Source organism: Rhinatrema bivittatum, chromosome 2, assembly GCF_901001135.1.
Source record: "Rhinatrema bivittatum chromosome 2, aRhiBiv1.1, whole genome shotgun sequence".
NCBI lineage: Eukaryota > Metazoa > Chordata > Amphibia > Gymnophiona > Rhinatrematidae > Rhinatrema > Rhinatrema bivittatum.
In genome coordinates, this window is record NC_042616.1 from 429225286 (window position 1) to 429247220 (window position 21935).

The 21935-nt window shown below is 46.7% G+C and overlaps 1 protein-coding gene across 5 annotated transcripts in view; it reads left to right on the plus strand.

The window, feature by feature from the left end:
• LOC115086156 overlaps window positions 1-21935 on the plus strand; it is a 67738-nt gene that overhangs the window by 21108 nt on the left and 24695 nt on the right. For all 5 annotated transcript variants that reach the window (XM_029592661.1, XM_029592660.1, XM_029592659.1 and 2 more), the window contains exons 3-4: window positions 4988-5158; window positions 7187-7318. In XM_029592661.1, coding sequence (XP_029448521.1) covers window positions 4988-5158; window positions 7187-7318 — 303 coding nt within the window. The remainder of the gene's footprint in view (window positions 1-4987; window positions 5159-7186; window positions 7319-21935) is intronic.

Genomic DNA, 21935 nt, shown 5'->3' on the forward strand with positions numbered 1-21935 from the left:
CTACCACAGAACACCTTGAAATGATCTGCCGTCCTTCTACCCGGCAGTTTCTTGTGAAGAGAATAAATTCAAGGTTGCAGTGTTAATTTTGTAAATACAAAAAAGGGTACCAGATCCACCTGCCACTTTTTCCCAATGGGGAAAAGGAAGCAAGCTCTAGAAGCTTCTGGGTTGGTGATTACTCCTGGCAGAAAGTCACCACTTGCAGGGCTGGCTCTTGAAACTCTGCTGTTGCAGTTTGCTGCTGAACTGAATGTGGTGTGGTCACATTTTTTTGACTGGAATAAAGCACTGATCTCTTAAAGAGGGAAATAGCTGTGGATTAAAATCACATGCAGTGTTTCGCATGTGCGTACGTTGGAGTTTTTTGGGGTTTTTTTTTTGCTTCCTTCTTCCTCGTTAGCCAGTGAAGTCTGCAGGTTTTGACCGTGGCTCGCTGCCTGTCAGGAATGTGGGCCTTGTTGTGATACATTTCTTCTGGGAAACACAGGCAAGGAAGATGAAGGTAAAATGTTGCCCTTCTGTAGGTGACCCAAAGGAACCCGTTGATTATACAATTAACCTTTTCCCCCTGCTAAAGTAAAACTTCTTCTTAAGCTGGTTTTCTTATTTTTATTTGTGGTGTGGTGCTCTTTGCCCCTTCTTAAGGGGCTGGGTCAGCATTTCAGTGGAAAGGGCTGTGCACTGTGAGGGGGAACCTGGGTATGATTCCTGGGCCCAGTTTTCGCTCTCTGGTCCAGCTGGAGTTGGGGATGCTGTGGAGGCAGCATTCACAGCCCCTGGGTGATAGGCGGGGAGGGGTGAAGGAGTCTTTGCCGTTGCTCAGTGGTGACACCTACTGGCTGGAGTTAGGGTGTACTGGTTCCAGAGGTAATTATGGTGTATGGTTCGTGGCCTGGACCATCATTGCAATGGTTGGGTCATGGAAGATTATAAAAATAGGGGCAGATACCCTGGGTAGAAGCAATTGAAGGCTCGTGGCACCATAGCCCAGTTCAAAGTGGTGCTGATTGAGCTGGCCCAATAATACAATAATAATAATGAGCTATAATCTGCAAAATGTTTACAGTCAAATTCATCTTTATTCCTTCTTCCCCTCCAGTTGTCTATGTCCCAACTTTTTCCCTCCCCAACTCTCGCCCCCATTGCATCTTCTCAGCCCTCCGTCTCCTCCTCACTGGGGTGCTCCCCTTACTAAAATCCAGATATCTGGATCCCTTGTCCTTCCCCTCAACAGCTGCCTGCTTTCTGGCTCTCCCTCCCCAAAGTGACTCTCTCTCTCCAACCATTCTTTTCTAAAAAAGATGTTTAAATTTATATTCTGCCTTCCATGATATTCAGGTACTGGAGCTACTTTTCTGTCCCTTGAGGGCTCACAATCTAAGGGCCCAATTTACTAAGCACTTTTCCCTTATACACAGACTGGGAGAAAAGTCTCAGTAAACCCAGGCCCTTTGACTGTACCTGAGGCAATGCAGAGTAAAGCGACTTGCACAAGGACTGTCAGGGGAATTGAAGCCTGGCTTCTTCCATTCTATTTTTTCCCAACCATTCCCTTCTGGTCATCTCCTTTCAAGCCCACCCATCCCCTCCAGTCACTCCCTTTCATGTTGTCCCATCCCCCGTTACCATCTCTTTACCTCTCCTTCTATGCCATCTTCCACATCTTTTCTTATTTTGCATTCTCTCTTACTCCTTTCCATCTTTGATCTTACTCCTCCATTCCCCTCCCCCCATCCTACCTCTCTGGTTCTTACCTCCATTGTCCTTCCTGGTCCTCAAACTCCCTCTTTTCACCTCCTGCCTACCTGCCAGCTTTCCATCCCCCCATTCTTACCTCCTTCCCAACCTCCTACTTTCTCTTCTGTCTTTTATCACTCCCCCATTCCTATGCTGTGTATTCACCTTCTCCCCAGGTCCTCATCTACCTTCTTTTTCTTCCTGTCCCCTCCCCAATCCTGGCTCCCTCTCTGTCACAAATTCCCTCCCCGGCCTCCAGTCCCTTTTATCTCTTCCCCTTACCTAAACCTCTCATTTGCCCATTTCATCCCTTTACCACCCTCTCCCCCATTTCAGCCCTCTCTCTCAACAACTCCTCAGCCCTCCAGGTCCTTCACACCATATTGTGAGCCCTCCCATCTCTCAACACCCCCAGTCTCACATTCCCAGCCGTGTCTCACCGCACCCACTCACATCACTCAAGCCCGTCTAACACCATCCTAATTTTCCCACATCCCCATCTAAACTGAGTCCCTGCTCTTTCCACCATCCCTGAGCTCTTGATCTCCCAAGTCCCCACCCAGTTCCTGAGTCACCAGCTCACCACTCTCCTGATTTTCTGTCCCCCTCCCTATTCCTGACTCTCTCCCCCACTCCCCGAATCCCTGTTCTCCTCCCCCTCCCCCTCCTCCTCACCATTCAAGGCTTCAAAAATGTTTCTCCTGTTTCACCCAGGATGTGCATTTCTCTCTCATCTCCCTCCTTTTGTGGCCCTGCCCCTGCCAGCGGGAGAGATGCACCGGCAGCCCAGCACTTCCAACTAACTCCTCCTGCTCCTGGGGCCTTTTCCCCACCCGGTTCACAGATCAGCTGTTTGAACTGTGTGCTGCTCTGCATCTACGGTGCACTGTGTGGTGGAAACAGCTGATTGTTTGATCCATGTGAGAGCGAGAGGGCCCTGGCACCTGGGGGAGTAGGGCTACTGGTGCTGCTTTCCTACGTCCCGCAGACAAGCCACAGAGGAGGGAGGGAGGGAGAGAGTCTGGCATTAGCACTTATGGAGCAAGCTACTTTTTAGGAGGGGAAATGTCTTCCTTTGGCCAAGCCTATGAAAGCGCACCTTGATTATGGCAGATCCTTCGTCGAAAGCTACACCAGCTGTCCGCTCCACTACCCCCAGTACCTCCACCACCACCGCCGCTGCCGCTGCTGCAACCAGTGTACTCAGAGTCTCTCCAGAAAACACAAGAGGCTGTGGTAGCAGCAGTGGCCTCAAGGTGTCAGGATCCCTATTATTATAAATGAAGATACTTAAACTTTTGAGGCTACTACAGGTACCGCAACCTCACATTTCCCAGGCAGACACGAGGATTATTATATTAGGCTGGTTAGCAGAAGCACCCGTCAAAGTGACAGGAAAAGAGCCATTTAAACAACATATTTGTATATGAAGGAATCTGAAAGTTTTTCAAAACTGGCATACCACGTTCATCAGTCCACAATGACGTTCCTCGGTGCTATCTCCATGGAATCTGTTGCTGTCTGTTCTTTCAGCCTGCCTTCTACCATATCTGCAAACCGTTTGCCTTTCCATCTCGGCCCTTTCACAACATCCCCTTTGCTCTTCTGGTTTGTTTTCTCTTAGTCTTGCCGTGCTTTCTGCATTTAATTGTTGTCTGTTCTCCGCTCCATCTTAGCTCTCCTTTGCCACTCTTGAGGATAACATTCAAAGCTATACACACATGTTCATAGCCAGCCAGAAATTGCCCTCTTTCGTTGTTCCACAATGCGCACGCTGATAGCCATATTTAAAGGAGGTGACACCTAGGAAGGAAAATCATTTTGCTTGTATTTTGTGTTCAGTTGAGGTTTTCTAGGGGCAATTTTTGGTCAGACAATGAGAGCGGGCCTTAAGGAAATACATCAGTAAATGTCCCAAAACATCAGTGCAGATGTGGTGTTTTGGAGCGCGACAGAGTGACCTGCGTGCAAATGGAGCAAATGATATCATTAGATGATAAAGGATGTTACGCAAATTCGGCGTCCATAAAACAAGAAAGTGTGCCAGGGTAACATGCTATTGTATGAAGGCGTTACCTTGCACCAGTTTGGGAAAGGGGGGCAGTTCTGTCAACCCAAATTTGCAAGGGGGTTTACCCTTTCATACAGTAAAAGGAACCTCCCACAGGACACATCAACTTATAATAAAGCATCTATGAAATTCTTGTTCATAGGCGCTTTATTATAATGTTTTAAATGGTCTCGCAGAAGAGCGTTTCTCTTGCCTACAGTGAAATAGTGCAACTGATCTAGTGCGCCTGTCAACAACTAAATGAAGAAATAACAGCCTGTGTGTGTTTGTGAGGTGGTAGTGGAGAAGGTGCGTGGGAGTGGGGGCAGGGAGGCATCAGCCAATTGAACAATCTGCGTGGCGGAAAAAGCCCCTGATATTTTTTTTTGTAATGTATTTTCACATGGACTTTAGGAAGGAGAAAGCGTCCAGGCCGCTCAGCTCATGGAAGGTCATAGTTTCACCTGACCAGGCGATGAGGGGAGGTAGAGGCAGGGGTAGGTCAGAACTCAGAGCAGCTGGCCAAAAAGGCCCATGTGCCTCAGCTCTAAGCTTCCTCCAGCAACATAAGCGTGCGGCCGCAGAGCAGGCCTGAAACTGGGCTGAAAGCCCAAAGAGACCTAAGCAGATAGGCTAGCCAAAACAAAATATAAACACACAAAACGTTAATAATCCTACTGGAAAAAAACATTTGCCACTTTCTTCAAAATATTTCTGGCTACTTACCTCTCGTGCTTTTAAAATTCAATATTTTATTTTATTTTTTTAATTTTGAAAATAATCAGAAAAGTGTACTACCAAAAACCCCCGGGTTACCAAAGAAGGCGCACTGTCTCATATCTAATAACGCCATGGCTTGTTTTCCTGGATGAAAACCGATGCAGGAAAACCCACACTGTTGGCCTCAGCTGTGAGACAGTCTGAACGCCTCTGAAGGTAGTAAGATCTTGCTAAATGATAATTAACTATATTTAGCGTTATCACAGCACACAGCAGCCACTAGCTGAGGAGCAGGTAGAGACACATGTAAGGCGAGTGTAGTCACCAGAAGGCAAGAGTACGAGTTAGGGGGAAAACTGTTATTTCATGTGGAATAACTGGTTATCCCGTGAGGGCAGTGCCTTTTTCTAGGCAAGTAAAAAGGGTTTTTCCTGCCTCATGCAATTAGCGATTCTCGTTTTGGGACTTGTCTTACAGATGTTTCTGAGGCACCTGCCGTCGACTTCACCAAACCGATGTACTGTGAGCGTCGTGAAATGCCCCTGCCAGACGCCCCCTTTGTCACGCAGCTGACGCCAGAGCAGAAGGCGCTGAAGGCAAAGGAGTCCGGGCCCTGGACTCAGCTCACCAAGGAGGAGAAGATTGCCTGTAAGGTTTTCCTTCTCTAATGCTTCACCGCTGCTTGTTATAGGCAGTATAGGGAAGGGGGACTACGAGATATTGTGCCTGTTCGAGATGCTCACAAGAAACTATGTAGAGGGCAAACCCTACAGGTAGCTTGCAGGCCTACAAGCACATTTTTAAAGGGAAAGTGAGTCCAACGAGTTGCCCGTTCGGCCACGTAGCTCCTGTGTGAAGAAAAATGCGTCATTTCTTTTCTTTGCCTCCCATTGAAAGTCACAGGGAAACGGCCCGCGCCACACTATTTCCATTTGCTCTGTCCAATTCTGTTGTAATATTATAATCCAGAAAAAAAAAGCTTTCAAAGCCATTTGGAAACTTTTCTGGACGATTTCAATGGGACAGTACCACAGGGGCACAGTACATCATGGCACTTGTCTATGGGAAAAGTACCTTTGCACAAGAATCTCCGTGCGCTGTCCACACACGTCTCCCGCCATCATCTCTGTCCATAGCTGTTTCTCATAATCACTCTCACAAGCCCACACTAACTGGACCTGCACGGTACACAGGCACTCATACTCCTGTGCTCAGATCCATCATTCATATGCACACACACACACACTGCTAAGCCTGGGAAAAATCACCAATACCAGATACCAACAAAACAGAAGAGTTTTATTGTTACATTAAAAAGAAAACGGGTATAACCATGGAGGCAGAGCACACGTTATGCCCGGGGAATTTGTTGAGAATCCCTGTGCACATAAGTTGATACCTTGATTTGGAAATGACTGAAGAAGAAGCAGGCCACTGGCTGGGCTGGATCATGGACACTGCACTGTTGTGAATTCTTAATAAAAATAAGTCTGCTGTGCATGTCGTGGGGGTTTGAGAGCTGTTACAGATCTGCTCTGGTGCCATAAATGTAAACGGAATAGATCTTTAGGGGCGGATTTTAAGAGCCCTGCTCGCCTAAATCCGCCCAAAACCGGGCGGATTTAGGTGAGCAGGGCCCTGCGCGCCGGGAAGCCTATTTTACATAGGCCTACCGGCGCGCGCAGAGCCCCGGGACTCGCGTAAGTCCCGGGGTTCTCCGAGGGGGACGTGTCGGGGGCGTGTCGGGGGCGGGCCCGGTCGTTGCGGCGTTTCGGGGGCGTGTCGGCAGCGTTTTGGGGGCGGGTACGGGGGCGTGGCTACGGCCCGGGGCGGTCCAGGGGCGTGGCCGCGCCCTCCATACCCGCCCCCAGGTCACGGCCCGGCGCGCAGGAGGCCTGCTGGCGCGCGGGGATTTACGCCTCCCAGAGGGAGGCGTAAATCCCCCAACAAAGGTAAGGGGGGGGTGTAGACAGGGCCGGGCGGGTGGGTTAGGTAGAGGAAGGGAGGGGAAGGTGAGGGGAGGGCGTTAGAGGATTCCCTCCGAGGCCGCTCCGATTTCGGAGCGGCCTTGGAGGGAACGGGGGTAGGCTGCGCGGCTCGGCGCGTGCCGGCTATACAAAATCGATAGCCTTGCGCGCGCCGATCCAGGTTTTTAGCAGATACGCGCGGCTCCGCGCGTATCTACTAAAATCCAGCGTACTTTTGTTTGCGCCTGGAGCGCAAGCAAAAGTAGGCTATTCGCGCTCCTTTTAAAATCCGCCCCTTAATGTTGTTAGTTGTGATCTGTATGAAAGGTTATGGCAGCAGTTGCCAGATAAATATACAGTAGCATCTTAAGATGCGGAGGGGAGGGCAAGATACTGACAAGCATCACAGAGAAAGGAGGGGGGAAGGGGACTTAAGACATTCAAATACCTCTAAGTCAGAGGTGGACAATTCTGGTCCGGGGGGGAGGGGGCGCCACAGACTGGTCTGGTTTTAAGGAAGACCTTAGTGAATATGCATGAAATAATTTCGCATACACCTGAGGCAGGGGACACGGAAATCTCTCTCATCCTGAGAATCCGACCAGCTTGCAGCCCCCTGAGAACTGGAGATACCTACCCCCTGCTTTAAGACAGAACAAGGGGTGATGGGATGAAGCCTCACTTTTGATGGCAGCGTTTATCGTTGCAGTGTATCGCATCAGCTTTAACCGCTCCTATGAGGAAATGAAGAAGGGGTCTCGCGAGTGGAAGACTGTCGTTGGGGGCGTGTTATACTTCCTTGGCTTCAGTGGCCTGCTCCTCTGGTGGCAGCGGGTTTACGGTCAGTTCTTTATTGGCTTTCTGTACAGTTCTGTGCTGACTGGGAGCTGTGTACTCAGGGGTTGGCAACTCCGGTCCTCAAAGGCTGTCCACATTCATAAAACACACTTGCACACCTTTGATCTGCAAATCAGATTAATTTAGATATTTGGTTATCTTGAAACACAGGCATATCTCCTGCCCTCCAAAGGACTGAGTTGCCTGCCCCTAGTGTGCATGCTCAGTGACCTTTCCTTATGTTTACAAATGTCTGAAAAGTCAGTTGTTTATTTTGCTAAATACTTCTTAAGAATGCATCACTTTTCATCATTTTTGGAAAGGGTAAAGGGGAATTGAACTCAGACAGCAACCAATGAGAAGCCTGACTTTTACAGTCTGGGAAACTGATAAGCATGGGGTAACCTGCATGGCGCAGCAGATACTACCATAAGCTTGCTGGGCAGACCGGATGGACCATTTGGTCCTTTTGTGCCATCATTTCTATGTTTCAGTGCAAAGTCAAGATGCCATGATCACATTCCTTTATGAATGAGTGAAAAATAAAAATGTGTTTGCTTGTCTGACGCTTCCATGCCATTTTTTTTCCAAACCATTTTTTGTAAACGGTTCACAAGTGGACTTCTGCAGCCGAGTGATGGGGTGTTTCTCTTGGAGTATGCAGGCAGGCAGGCAGGCAGCTGGGACATGCTCTTATTATATTTTATTTCTCTAAATAGTCTTCCGTTTTATCCTTGAAGTTCACCATTTTCCTCCTTTGCCTTTGAGAAACTACTGAAAATGCAGTAATAGAATCCTGTTTGCAACAATTTATTTTTTATTTATTTATTTATTTAAGTTTTTCTATACCGGCATTCACGGAAATTCGTATCATGTCGGTTTACATTAAAACAAGGGGTGATCAATACATTATAAACGTACATAACTATAACATGCGAGTATACATTTACAAATTATAACAAATTATAACAAGTGCGCAGAAAAAGCAGTTACAATAAAACAAGGATGGTTCTAACTGGGAGTAGAAGAAGAGGATGATAGAAGTTTAACAAGAAGTAGAACGTGCAGTGGTTGGTATGTTTGTATCAGTTTAATGGGTAATAGTCCGTCTTGCTGTATTTGGTGGAAGAGCATCAGTCAGGGTCCGGAAAGGCTTTCTTGAACAGCCATGTCTTAAGTCTCTTTCTGAAGGTTGGAAGACATGGTTCCTGTCGTAATTCTAAGGGGATTGAGTTCCATAGTGGGGGGCCTGCTGTAGAGAAGGCCCTGTCTCTCAGTGTTATATGTTGGGTGGTATTGGTGTGTGGTACCTGTAGATAATCTCTGTACGCTTCTCTAATGGGTCTGTTGGAGGAGTGTTTTTTGAGTGCTATTTGTAGATGGAGTGGAGCTAGTCCATGAATATTTTTGAAGATTGTGGTGAGGGATTTATGGATTATTCTGTAGTGGATTGGCAGCCAGTGAAGGTCTTTAAGGACTGGTGTAATGTGATCTCTTCTCCTCTTGTTCGTTAGGATTCTTGCTGCCGCGTTCTGAATCATTTGGAGAGGTTTAGTATGGGATGATGGGAGGCCTAGTAGTATAGCGTTGCAGTAATCTATTTTCGCAAAGATTATTGCTTGGAGCACTGTTCTATAATCATGGAAATGAAATAGGGATTTTATTCTTTTTAATGTGTGTAGTTTGTGAAAGCAGTCTTTAGTTGTTTGATTAATAAATGCTTTTAGGTTTAGTCGATTGTCTATAGAAACTCCTAGATCTCTTACTTTTGAGATTTGTAAGTTGGCTGGAGGGTTCGTAGTGATTTTGCAGTTATCTGGTGAGATTAGCAAGAATTCACTTTTTGATTGGTTTAGAATTAGGTTTAAACTGGATAGGAGGTCATTAATTTCTTGAAAACAGTTTTCCCACTGTTTTAGAGTTTTATTGATGGATTCTTTGAGGGGGATTACAATCTGGACGTCGTCGGCATAAATAAAGTGTTTTAGGTTCAATTTGTTTAGAAGTTGGCAAAGCGGGAGAAGGTATAAATTGAAGAGTGTTGGTGAGAGAGAGGAACCCTGAGGAACTCCTTGTGAAGACGGGTATCTATGGGATTCTTTGTTGAGGATTTTAACTTTGAAACCTCTGTTCTCTAAGAAAGTCTTAAACCATGTCAGCGCTGATCCTGCAATACCGATGTTCGCCAGCTGGTTTAGTAATATGGCGTGGTTTACAGTGTCGAAAGCTGCCGATAGATCCAATAGGATCAGTAGGAAGGCCTGTCCTTTGTCGAGGCCCAAAGTAAGGTAGTCCGTAAGTGAGATGAGTAGGGATTCGGTACTTGAGGCTTTTCTGAAACCGAATTGAGTAGGGAATAGAATTTTGTGTTCTTCTATGTATTCCGATAGTTGCATGTTTACTAGTTTCTCCATCACCTTGGCGATGAAAGGAAGATTGGAAATTGGACGATAGCTGTTAGGATCTTTGGGGTCCAAGTTAGGTTTCTTGAGAAGCGGTTTGATGGATGCTAGTTTAAGGTCATCTGGGTAGTAACCCTGGGTGAATGAGCAGTTTATGATGTCCGCTAGAGTTTTGTTTATGGTGTCCGGGATTAGAAGTAGTAGTTTAGACGGATTCAGCTCTCATGTGATGGATGACATCACAGTACGAATGGCTGAGGCTCTGGACCAGACCAGAGAAGTCGCTGGTCTGGGTTATTGTTTAGCGCCTCCTTGACAGTGGGAGCCCAGGAGTACTGGGCTGTCTGCGGCTGTCCGCCGGTTTAGAAAACGGATGCTGAATTTATCGCCGGTTAACTGAGCATCCGTTTCCCGAATCTGACCACCGGCACTTTAAAAAAAAAATTATTTAAAAATTTTTTTTTCGTTTCTCCAACTTAATGTCGCTACGATATTAAGTCGGAGGATGTACAGAAAAGCAGTATTTTCTGCTTTTCTGTACAACTTTTGGGAGTGCTCAGGAATTAGCACCTGCTCCGGGTAGGCGTTCATTTCTGAGCGCATAAATGTGCGTATTGGACGCACATTTTATTTTTGTATTGGGATTGAATAACTAATAGCCTCATTCACATGCATTTGCATGTGATGAGCGCTATTAGTTTCCCGGTGTATTGGATGCAACCGCATCCAACTGCAGGTTAAGCAGTGCACACGGCTGAGCGCACTGTATTGCTTTAGGCTCCAGGATGTGTGGAAGAAAGCACCAGAAGCAGTTTGTTTATGGTAATTTAGTTTCACTTTGTTTACGGTAGACACTGCGTCCTAGACTCACATTTATGCGCTCAGAAATACATCTCTAATTTGACATTATGGCTAAGGCATAGGAGCTAGGGGTGTGCAGCCTCCAAAATATTATTTGGGGGGGGTTTTCGTTTTGGCTTGTTTTTTCCCTTGGTATCGTGCTGTTTAATGTTTATTTCATTTCTGTTCCGTCACTGAAACAAAATAAATATTTTTTTTAAAACCCCCAAAATAAAATTTAAAAAACTGGGGCCTCCCTAGACCCCTATGCACCACCTCACCCTCCCCCACAATGACTTGGGGGCCAGGAACCACCCTGGCCCTCATTTACCCCATCCGTGGAGGGGGGGTCAGAGGGGAACGGGTGCCAGCTCCCCTCCCGCCCCCAGGTCTTCTGCATTGAAATGGCAGCGGCCAGCCCTGAGAACGCACCTTCTTGACATCACACTATGGCACCAGTCTCAGGGCTAGGGTGACCAACTGCCCAGTTTGGACCGGACAGCCCGGTTTTCCAGCCTGTTGTGCAGTGTCCAGTTACAAGGGTAATCGTACACTGTAAAACCCGGGCAGGCAAGGCCAGGGGCCAATCAGTGGTGGCAACCTGGCGCTTCTCCAATCACCTGCCTGTTTTGGGGGCTCAGTTTGACTCTCCTCCTCCTCTGCCTCTCCCACAGCTGTGGAGTTGACGTGTGCGCTGCACTTTGACCTCATCTAAGTCCCACGCGGTGTGGTCCCCATCTGTCCAAACTAGAGATACTTAGTTGTGCCGCACCTGCTGCTGCTTCGCGCTGCCCTCCTGCCCTATCTGTTTAAGCGAGGCCTGCGCAGGCCTCAGCACAGCCGAACAGTAACGTTATTGGGCTTGTAACTTTCCAGTTCGTCCGTGCCGCGGTGGGTGCGGGACTCACTTAAACAGGCTGAGGCAGGAAATCAGCGCGAAGTGGGAGTCACAGAGGAAGAGCAGAGCCGAACTGCAGCCCCAAAGACAGGCTGGCAGAATCTGCCTAGGAAAAAATCAAGGCCCGATTTGAAAGGGGTGGGGAGTGGGGAAGCGGTTGTGGCACCCCTCGCCCCTCCCCTCATGTGTCCGGTGCTGCTTCATGGAAAAGTTGGCAACCCTGCTCAGGGCTGAGATCAGGCCTCTTCATTCCTGGCCTTTAGCGTTTTGGAAAACATGCAAAAGTTCACTGCCTTTATTGGTACAACTGTCTCATCATTTGTGTGTGCCAGCAACACCTGTAGAACGTGAAAGACCAAAGCTGGAGATCTAATCACTGATCTCAGAACAAGACCGAGTTTGGCATATGTTAAAGATAGGTTACAGTTTCCTTGAGTATGCAATGAACGGTAATATTGGAAAAAAGCAGTTTAACGAAGGACAAGAAAATGGAAATTAATCTTTGTTTAGTGAGTTTTCGTTGTTTTTGTATAAAACAGATGTAGTTTCTATGCCAGTTAATTGGTTTAAAGAGAACTATATCACTTCCCCAGCCCTATTCATTATGGGGCGGATTTTAAAAGGCCCGCGCGTGCCGGCGTGCCTATTTTGCATAGGCCGCCGGCGCGCATAAAGCCCCGGGACGCGCGTAAGTCCCGGGGCTTTCGAAAAGGGGAGGGAGGGGGCGTGTCTGGGGGCGTTCCCGAAACGACGCGGCGTTTCGGGGGCGGGCCCTGGGGCGTGGTGCTGGCCCGGGGGCATGGTCAAGGCCTCCGGACCAGCCCCCGGGACCGGAGGACGGAGCGGGTCTGCCGGCCGACGCACGCAAACCCCCCCCCCGACAAAGGTGGGGGGGGGTAGGTAGGGGAAGGGAGGGGAAGGTGGGGGGAGGGCGAAGAAAAGTTCCCTCCGAGGCCGCTCCGAAATCAGAGCGGCCTCGGAGGGAACAGGCAGGCCGCGCTGGGCTCGGCACGCGCAGGTTGCACAAATGTGCACCCCCTTGCGCGCGCCGACCCCGGATTTTATAAGATACGCGCGGCTACGTGCGTATCTTATAAAATCCAGCGTACTTTTGTTTGCGCCTGCTGCGCGAACAAAAGTACGCGCTCGCGCAAGTATTTAAAATCTGCCCCTATGTCTTAGTTGTTAACTTGTTATATGTACAAATTAAAAAATTCATGTTTAAAAAACAGCTTTTAAGTATCATCTTTTTTCACTCACTTGCATAATTATCTTGGATTATTTATTATCCAGTAATAGAAAATGTTGTTATGCTTATTACAGTACCATACATTTTTTTCCGGTTTAAGAATCTTTACTGGGCAATAAAACATTAGCACAATGAAACACTATTGCAGAACTAGGTTACTGAGAATGGACGTCTAGATTCAAACTCCTGTTACACACTTGAAAAGGACTAGCTGGTTTGTTTTTGCTGTGACACATTTGGGGATGTCACAAAACTTCTAGTTAAGCCAAGGCAAGCAGGAAGGCGCGTATTGTATCTTGCCCCCAGACCCATCTGCTGGCGGTCTGCAAACAGCACACAGCAGTATGGATGCCCAGCTTTCCTCAGTCTTTGGCAGCAAATTTCAGAAAAGGATCCCAGATTTTCTGGTACCATACATTTTTTTAAAACATTTTTACCCACGGCTCCGGAGCTGGAGCCTGGTAAAAGCAGCAGGAGCCGGTATAGCAATTTGGAGCTGCTCTGGAGCTGGGACGGAGGTTTCTGGAGCAGTCTGGAGCTGGAGCTAGACTACTGGAGCCACTCCCCCAACCCTACATCTCAGTCAGGGTGGGAGGCATGAAAACCACAGCAAAAATACAAACTATGAAGTCGTCAGGTGCATATATCCCCTCTACTTGAAGAATTATGCAATTCTGTCTGCAGTTCTTATTCTCCAAATAATAGGAAGATGAAGAATCAATGCTAACTTATCTTAAAAATACAGTACTAAACAAATTAAAGTATGTGCTTCAGTAAAGGGAAAAAATACAGAAGTCGGTGGAAGAATAAGATAGAGCACCAACTGTTGGACACTTACGGTCTTCTCTTAAATTTATTTATTTATTTATTTAAAAACTTTTATATACCGATTTTCACGGAGAGTATCCGACCAAAACAGTTCACACGTTCAATTTATAACAAGGCAAAATAATAAAAAAATTAATAAAAATAAAAATAAATAAAAATAAAAAACAGAAAATAAATAAAAATATAGTATCCATGCCACAAATCAAAGGTGGTCTATGCAACCCCTGTGATGTGTGGATTTGCTGGCATGAGACTGCCACGTGGAGTGAGAATCACCAGAGGGAAGCAGAGTTTACCTCAAAGATGTAGAAGTGCGAGGATTGTTTCAAGGGGGCCTCTCCGTGAAACAAAAGAGACACTAAGCAGCTCATTTCCGGCGAGTCAAAGATTCAGATAATCTATACTCTCTTTACTTGGAGTCCCAGACTGCAAGTTGTCAGGATAAGTCCTTCTTGTCTACAGAGTTCACCTTGGCCTGTTTCCCAGCTGAGAGCAGAAATCCTGATAGTCTATCTGTAGATTATCAGAATGATACTGTTCAGATGAACTCATCCACAAACACTGAATGTGTAGCAGGATCCCTGGCTGCTTGTGCTCTAAATCCGAGAGGCTGCACAGTTCCCAAGGCTTTCTCTACCTTCCCGGATCACTCACTCTCAGACTTAATTCTTAGCCCCTGGGATGCCGGGTTCATCCGGCGGGGAGGAGGGAGGGGCCCCTGGTGCAGTGGTGGGAAATCACCGCTCAGTTTAACTTTACGCACACTTTGGGTCAGCGAGGACTCACAGTGGCTTTTAGTAGCAGAGGTCAAAGTCACCAGTAAATGAAGGCCAGCAGGCATTTTTTGCTGGTCCCCGGAGTGCACAGTTATTGCAGGAGGAAGCAGACCCATACTGCAACCACCCACCTGGTCACTTGTAGCCTGGAGTGGGGCATTCTCTATGGCCCTTAACCTCTAGACCTAAAGGTCCTGGCAGCGACTTCCCTCTAGGCTCACAGTGCTGCACATTGCTGCTGCTGCTGCTGAGTGCGGGGACAGACTGCCGGCAGCTCTAGCGCTCTTCACTACCACTGGCACTGAGCAGCTGATCGGGCCAACAAGGTAAACATGAACCACTGGTTCGGCTGAGCCTCCGTCTGCTCCTACTCCAGCTCTGCAAACATGGTGGACCTTTGGGATCTCCAATACTAGGTGCCTCAGTTTAAGACCTGCAATAGAGAGAGTGTAAGAGTGGAGCAAACCACAGGGTGCGGTGGCTGCAGTGCTAGGCTCCAGGCTGCTCAAGGGCGGGCTGCGTCCTAGTTCAGCTTTTAAAGAATAAGGTTCTTTTGTTGTTTCCCAGTTTCAAGGCCTTGCACCCCTGGCTATAATAGAGAATAGGAAGTGAGACTATACCTCTCTAGTCCAAAATCTGCCTAGTAAGTGTCTCAGAGTGCTTTTGATTGCTTTAAGGAGTTTTGGACTTTATTTTTGAGATGTTTGCTGGAACCCCAGATCCAGGCTCAGGGAAGGCAATCCCCCTTCCCTGGGATGGAGAGAGAAGACTTGCTGATTCCAATTCATACCCCTTGGTTGGATGGTGCTGGCTCTAAGCTGGTAATGACAAGAGAAGAGGAGAGCTGTGATTCTGTGCCTGGGAAGCTGTATTTTGAATGCTTTGCCTTTTTGGTGTAGCCCCTGAGAGGGACAGATCCTTGATACTGGACCCAGGAGCACATAAAAATAAAATAGACCCTATCGGCAACCAGTTTTCCCACAGATAGCTTTCACTTCTGAGGTCCAAAACTCCCTGTGGAGGGAAGCATAGCTTCAAGGCCCTTTTGCATTAACCCAGGCACACAGCCCTTTTTCCAGTCTCTGCAAACAGCACTGATAATCTCCACAATCTATAGCAGCAATAATCACACCCAGAAGCAACATGGATTCCAATTTCTTTACTGATAGTTGATTAAAGTGACTGAAGAATATTTACAGCACTTAGATTTTAAATAAATTTGATAAACTATAATGATGAAGAAAGACTAATACGTTTGTGATCTCACCCTTCTAGTAAAGCCTTTGAAATTACAGAAGCCAGTTCCTTAAGAACTTATCTCCTTCTCTTTTCAATTTCTCATGTTGGAGAAAGCATAATCCTTCTAACTCCCAAATTTATCTCCAGCTTCTGCCCACTGTAGAAGGGTTAGAATTAAGTCCCAGGCCACTTGGGTCAGTAGAAAACCAACTCTTGCAACAATGCCTGCAACTCTTTTCCTCTGGTGACGGACGGGGATCCATTCCTCTCTGCTGAAACCTCCAGGCCTCAGGCTCTTCCTAAGTGAAAGGCACTTCTTCCTCAGTCCCTGCTAGCAATAGCACTCAGTTCCAAAAAGAACAAAAATGGACTTTGGATCAAAACAAAGGGTAAAAAAAAAAAAAAAAAGCCAAAACAAAACAAGAGACAAGAAGGCTGGAAAATGAGGAGATAGTTACCGAAGAAAGGCACCTCAAGGGTGAATCTCCTCTGCGTCGGGTCACGGAGGGATCCATCCGCCGGAGGTGAGGTAGAGAGCAGCAGAATCTTCCCTGCCCCTCTGTGAAGGGGTCGCCAAGGGTTCTCACAGGGAAAGTTTCCAAAATGGATCAAGAAAAAGTAAACACGGGCAGAAACAGCAAACGCCTCTCCAATAGGTTAGGAAAAACAACTTACAGAAGACAGAGACATCCTGCCTATAGGCAATCTAACTAAAAGTGCCTGCGCTTAGATGTTGGCAGGGGGTTCATATAGCGCTAGAGCATAACATCTGCAGCTCCCGCCTGGGGCAGTCAAACCCAAATCTCCCTGAAGCTCCCCGGCCCGGCTAGTAAACTGCTTCTCCTAAGGAAACCTGCGGTTCCTTACGCTGGTTTTGGCAGGCAGTGTTTCCCCACCCCACCCAGGACTGGGGGAAGAGAGGAGTTTTCACTGCTGGGCTGACTGGGAACTTTCAGCCAGAAAGATCCATTTAGTATCCGAGGAGAAAGTGGGAAAAGTGCAAAAGATTTCATTTGGGGACTCTGTCCCTGGAAAGTACTGGGAGAAGTGACCTCAGGTATTGCTTACCATTGCCAGCCTAGGGGACCCATTCCATACTAGGAGCCATACTTCCAAAATCCAGGAGGAAAGATGATCTTATTCCCTGCCACCCTGAGGGACACACACACACACACACACACACACATACATACATACATACATACATACATACACACACAATCATGGATATAAATAAGAGGAAGTGTACACACACACACACACACACACATACATACATACATACATACACAATCATGGATATAAATAAGAGGAAGTGTACACACACACACACACACACACACATACATACATACATACATACACACAATCATGGATATAAATAAGAGGAAGTGTACACACACACACACACACACACACACACATACATACATACATACATACATACACAATCATGGATATAAATAAGAGGAAGTGTACACACACACACACACACACACACACATACATACATACATACATACACACAATCATGGATATAAATAAGAGGAAGTGTACACACACACACATACATACATACATACATACATACACACACAATCATGGATATAAATAAGAGGAAGTGTACACACACACACACACACACACACATACATACATACATACATACATACACACACAATCATGGATATAAATAAGAGGAAGTGTACACACACACACACACACACACATACATACATACATACATACATACACACAATCATGGATATAAATAAGAGGAAGTGTACACACACACACATACATACATACATACATACATACACACACAATCATGGATATAAATAAGAGGAAGTGTACACACACACACACACACACACACATACATACATACATACATACATACACACACAATCATGGATATAAATAAGAGGAAGTGTACACACACACACACACACACACATACATACATACATACATACATACACACAATCATGGATATAAATAAGAGGAAGTGTACACACACACATACATACATACATACATACATACACACACAATCATGGATATAAATAAGAGGAAGTGTACACACACACACACACACACATACATACATACATACATACACACACAATCATGGATATAAATAAGAGGAAGTGTACACACACACACACACACATACATACACACATACATACATACATACATACACACAATCATGGATATAAATAAGAGGAAGTGTGTTAGGTGCTGGTTGATACCCATCGAAGATATTCTGCAGTAAACTGTTTTGCCCGGTGTGGTTATTGGGACAGGGACAGCGATGCACCCCAAAGGCTGTGCACACACCCAGAGAAGAGTCCCCCCTCCCCCTGCCGTGCCTTGAGCCCTGGAAGTCTATCCTCCTCCCCTTTCAGAGAATCCTTGCCCTGGAGCTGTCGGGACAGTGTGAAGACTTAGCTCCACCGAGTGTGGTGCCTTTGCCTTCCCACATAAATACTAGAAGGGGGGGGGGGGGGGGCTACGTAAATAAGCAAAGCAAATCCAAAGGATTGCTGGCTAGCACCGGGCCCCTTGAAAGGGTAGCATTTACCCCCACTGCCAGCGGCGTAAGCACGGCTAGCCCTTGGCTACACTATCCTTGGGAATGAGGAGGCCTGATTTTCTTTCCGCTCTCCTGCTGTGTGTGGGTGCAAGCAGCGTTCCTTTATCTTAAGTCTTGCAATTAAATCATTAGGGCCTGGTTGGGTTGACAATGAGGGAGCCTCCTGAAGTGTGTGGATGTGTGGGGGGGGGGGGGTATGTACTCCACCCGTCCTCCCTCCCCCTTTCACCTTTGCTACAGAGGGGACCCTGTGCTCTTCAGTCAGAGGAGGGAACTCCCCCCCCCCCTCCCCCCCCCCCTCCCCCCCACTCTTCGGTGTCTCCCCAGACTCTACCAGCCAGCTGTTCCACCTCAGTTTAGAAGGTCAACCTGGCATCAAAAAGGATGAGAAATACTGGCTTTTAGGCTTGGGAAGCAGCAGCGCACCAAACAGTAGGGTTGTACATGGAAAGAAACTTGTGTTTTGTGTCATTTCGTTTACAGGTTGTTTGATGTTTTTTTTTTTTTTTGCCATTTTGATTGCATCGTTTCCCAAGCTATGCCATTTTTTTTTTGCTCTGTCGTTTATTTCATTTCCATTAAAGTCAAAAGGGGGAAGCGGTGTGCCCCCTGTTTTGGACTCTTTCAACATTAGGGTTTTCTACTCAAGTTTTAGCAAACTCGCAGGAAGGCATCAGCAGCGGACGAAACCGCACCCCCCCCCCCAAAAAAATCCCAAGAGTGGGGGGAAAGTGGCACAAAGAGTGACAATGGACATCCCACAGCACTGCGAGGTGGCGAAATGGCCAAGCAGAGACACCAAAAAACTCCACAACATCAAGAGAGAGGAGGCAGAGTGGTTGATGAGTGGAAGAAATAGCCCACGGCACCATAAAAGGTGCAAACCGGTACAAACAGGGCATAAAAAGCCCAAGGCACAAAAAAAAAAAAAAAAGGGGGCGAGGCAGCACCAACAACAGTAGCAAGAACAGTGGAAGGTGCCAGGAGAAGAGCAAAGCATCACGAACACTGACATGATAACCCCAAAGCACCGCAAGAGGGGCAAATCAGCAAGGAGAGTGGCACGGCTAGCCCCCGGCACCCAGAGAGGAGCACCAAGAACAGTGGCATGAAAACCCCCAAGGCACTGAGAGAGGAGCAGATCGGCAAGAAGAGTGGCGTGAAGAGCTGAAGGCAACCAGAGAAGAGAAAAGTGGCGCAAAAGCCCCCATGAGAGGGGCAGGGCAGCAGGAGCAGTGGCGGCGTTGTTTGCTCCACCCTCTCCCTCTCCCGAAAGGTATTACAACCTCCAGGAAAACAGTCTTTGGAGGTTGTAATACCTTTAGGGTGTATTGTGTATTGTGCTGTTTGTACGTCTCACTCTGCATGTCAAACTGGCCCCAAAACCCTAAACCACCACCAAAACCTCACCTGGTATCAGCTGGCCCTCCTATAGTGATATAAACAGTTGAATACTACAAAGGCCTCCCCAGAGGTGTTCTCTCTCTCTCTCTCTCTCTTGGCTTAATGCCAGGAAAAAAGGTGTAGTTATTTCTGGTGTTAAAAACATGCGATAGCACACATTTTGATGAATGACCTGAATGGAAAGGAAAAATGACATAAAGGTGTGGTTTTATTGCTTACTGGTAACTGGAAGAATTTACAGTGTACATGCCCGAAATAGACTCATTTTACAATTTGTGCCGATGACCAAGACTCTGAGTGAAAGGCAGGGCAGCAGGAGCAGTGGCATCGACACTAAGCACTAAGGGGCCGATGCAATATTTGGGGTAGATTTTCAAAGGGTTATGCGCGTATTTATTTATTTATTTTATTTTTAATTTTTATATACCGAAGTTCTTGTAGGGACTACAAATCACTCCGGTTTACATAGAACAAAGAACTGCTCAACAGAGAGCGGAGCTTTACATGGAACTGTAGAACATATGGAACAGTATAACTGGTAGACAATTTAACATAATGATAACTTAAAATAATAGTTTAACTGGTAATAAATAAAGAATTATATTATTTAATATAAGCAGTATAACTATTTAACGTAGAAATAAATATTAACCAAAGCCAGATATATATATGAGATAAAGTGAATTTTGAACTCAAAGTATCCCTTTAAAACCCCCCCTGCTTGCTCCGAGCCTATTTTGCATAGTCTCGGTGGCACGTGCAAGCCCCGGGATGCGCGTATGTCCCGGGGCTTTGAAAAAGGGGCGGGGCGAAGGTCCGGGGGCAGTCCCGAGTCCTCCGGCACAGCGACCGTGCCGGGGATGGTGAATTGGCAGCCGGCAGGCGTAACTTACAGACAAAGGTAGGGGGGGTGGATTTACGCAGGGCTGGGGGGTGGGTTAGATAGGGGAAGGGAGTGGAAGGTGTGGGGGAGGGAACGGGGAAAGCCATCGGGCCTCCCCTAAGGGCTCGGCGCGCACAAGTGTGCACCCCCTTGCGCGCGCTGACCCTGGATTTTATAACATGTGCGCGGCACCACATTGCGCGACCACACATTGACATTTTTTTGATTTGTGGGGCTTAGCTAATAGCCTCATCTACATGGAATTTACATGTGATGAGCGCTATTAGCTACGCGGTGATTTTGGGTGCACGTTTTGTACGCGCTAATCCCCTTATTGCATCAGAAGTTATGGACGCACATCCAAAACGTGTGTCCAATGGCGTGTTAAGCCGTGTGCTAGCTGCTGCGCACTGTATTGCATAGGCCTCCATGTAAGGGCCAAGTTTATTTGCCTGCTCCCTTATATCAGATCCCAGCACAGGATGATACAGCTGTCATGCTTCCATTCAGAGCTGTATTGCCTATAGGCAAGACTGGAGGGGGAGGGAAGGTTCCCGCCCTTGGAGTTCAGAGAGCAGGGGACTCATCTTTGGAGGCTGGAAAATGGGGCAGAGCGGGCAGAGTGCCATGGTGGTGCCCCGTTGAAACAGCAACAATGCATGGTCCTACAGTAAGTGGAAGAAGGCTCTTATTTAGTGCCTTCAAAACTGAACAATGGCCTGTGTTGCTTATTCCTAAATCTGGGCCTGCTTGCACCCTAGCCCAAAGCTGCAGGACCAGAAGCATCAACATCTTGGGGTACTGAGTGAGAGCTAAAGCAGCAGAAGCTCAGGTAAAAACACCCCAATGCAACAAGGCGGCCCAATGCCAATTCACCTTCCATTTATTTTATTAATTTCAATATGGATCTATTTTACTAGTTTTATAAAGACATTTTATTTGACCTTTTTTATTTTTTATTCCTGATATTAACTACTGTTCTTATTTAATTTAATTATTATTATACTTGAAGCACGTTTTTATTTGCAATGAATTTTACTTATATTTTATTCCTTTTCCTTTACTGTATTTTATGCATGAATGTAGGAAATGAAATTGGATTAGAAATTTTATGCAAATGTTGTAAACCATTGTGATGGAACCTACCGAATGACGGTATATAAAACATTTGTAAATAAATACAAAAAAATAAATGTGGCATACAGAAGACTGCCTCCTTGGTGCCACTCAGGGGTTCAAGTCCTTCAGACTGAGGCTCAGACCTTGGATGATGTTCGGCCAGTAGTGGCCCATGGCTCACCAGGATCAGGATCAGGCCTTTCTTGTAGTTGATTTACTTGGGAATACAGCATAAAATGTGTGGCATAATCCGTCAAAGGTTAAATACCAGATGAGGCCAATCGTCAGTAACTACCATAAGGGAATTTGAAAATAACTTTGAAGAAAGAGTCAGAGAGGCATAAAACCATTAGAGACTAATGGACAAGGCCCATTCATGAT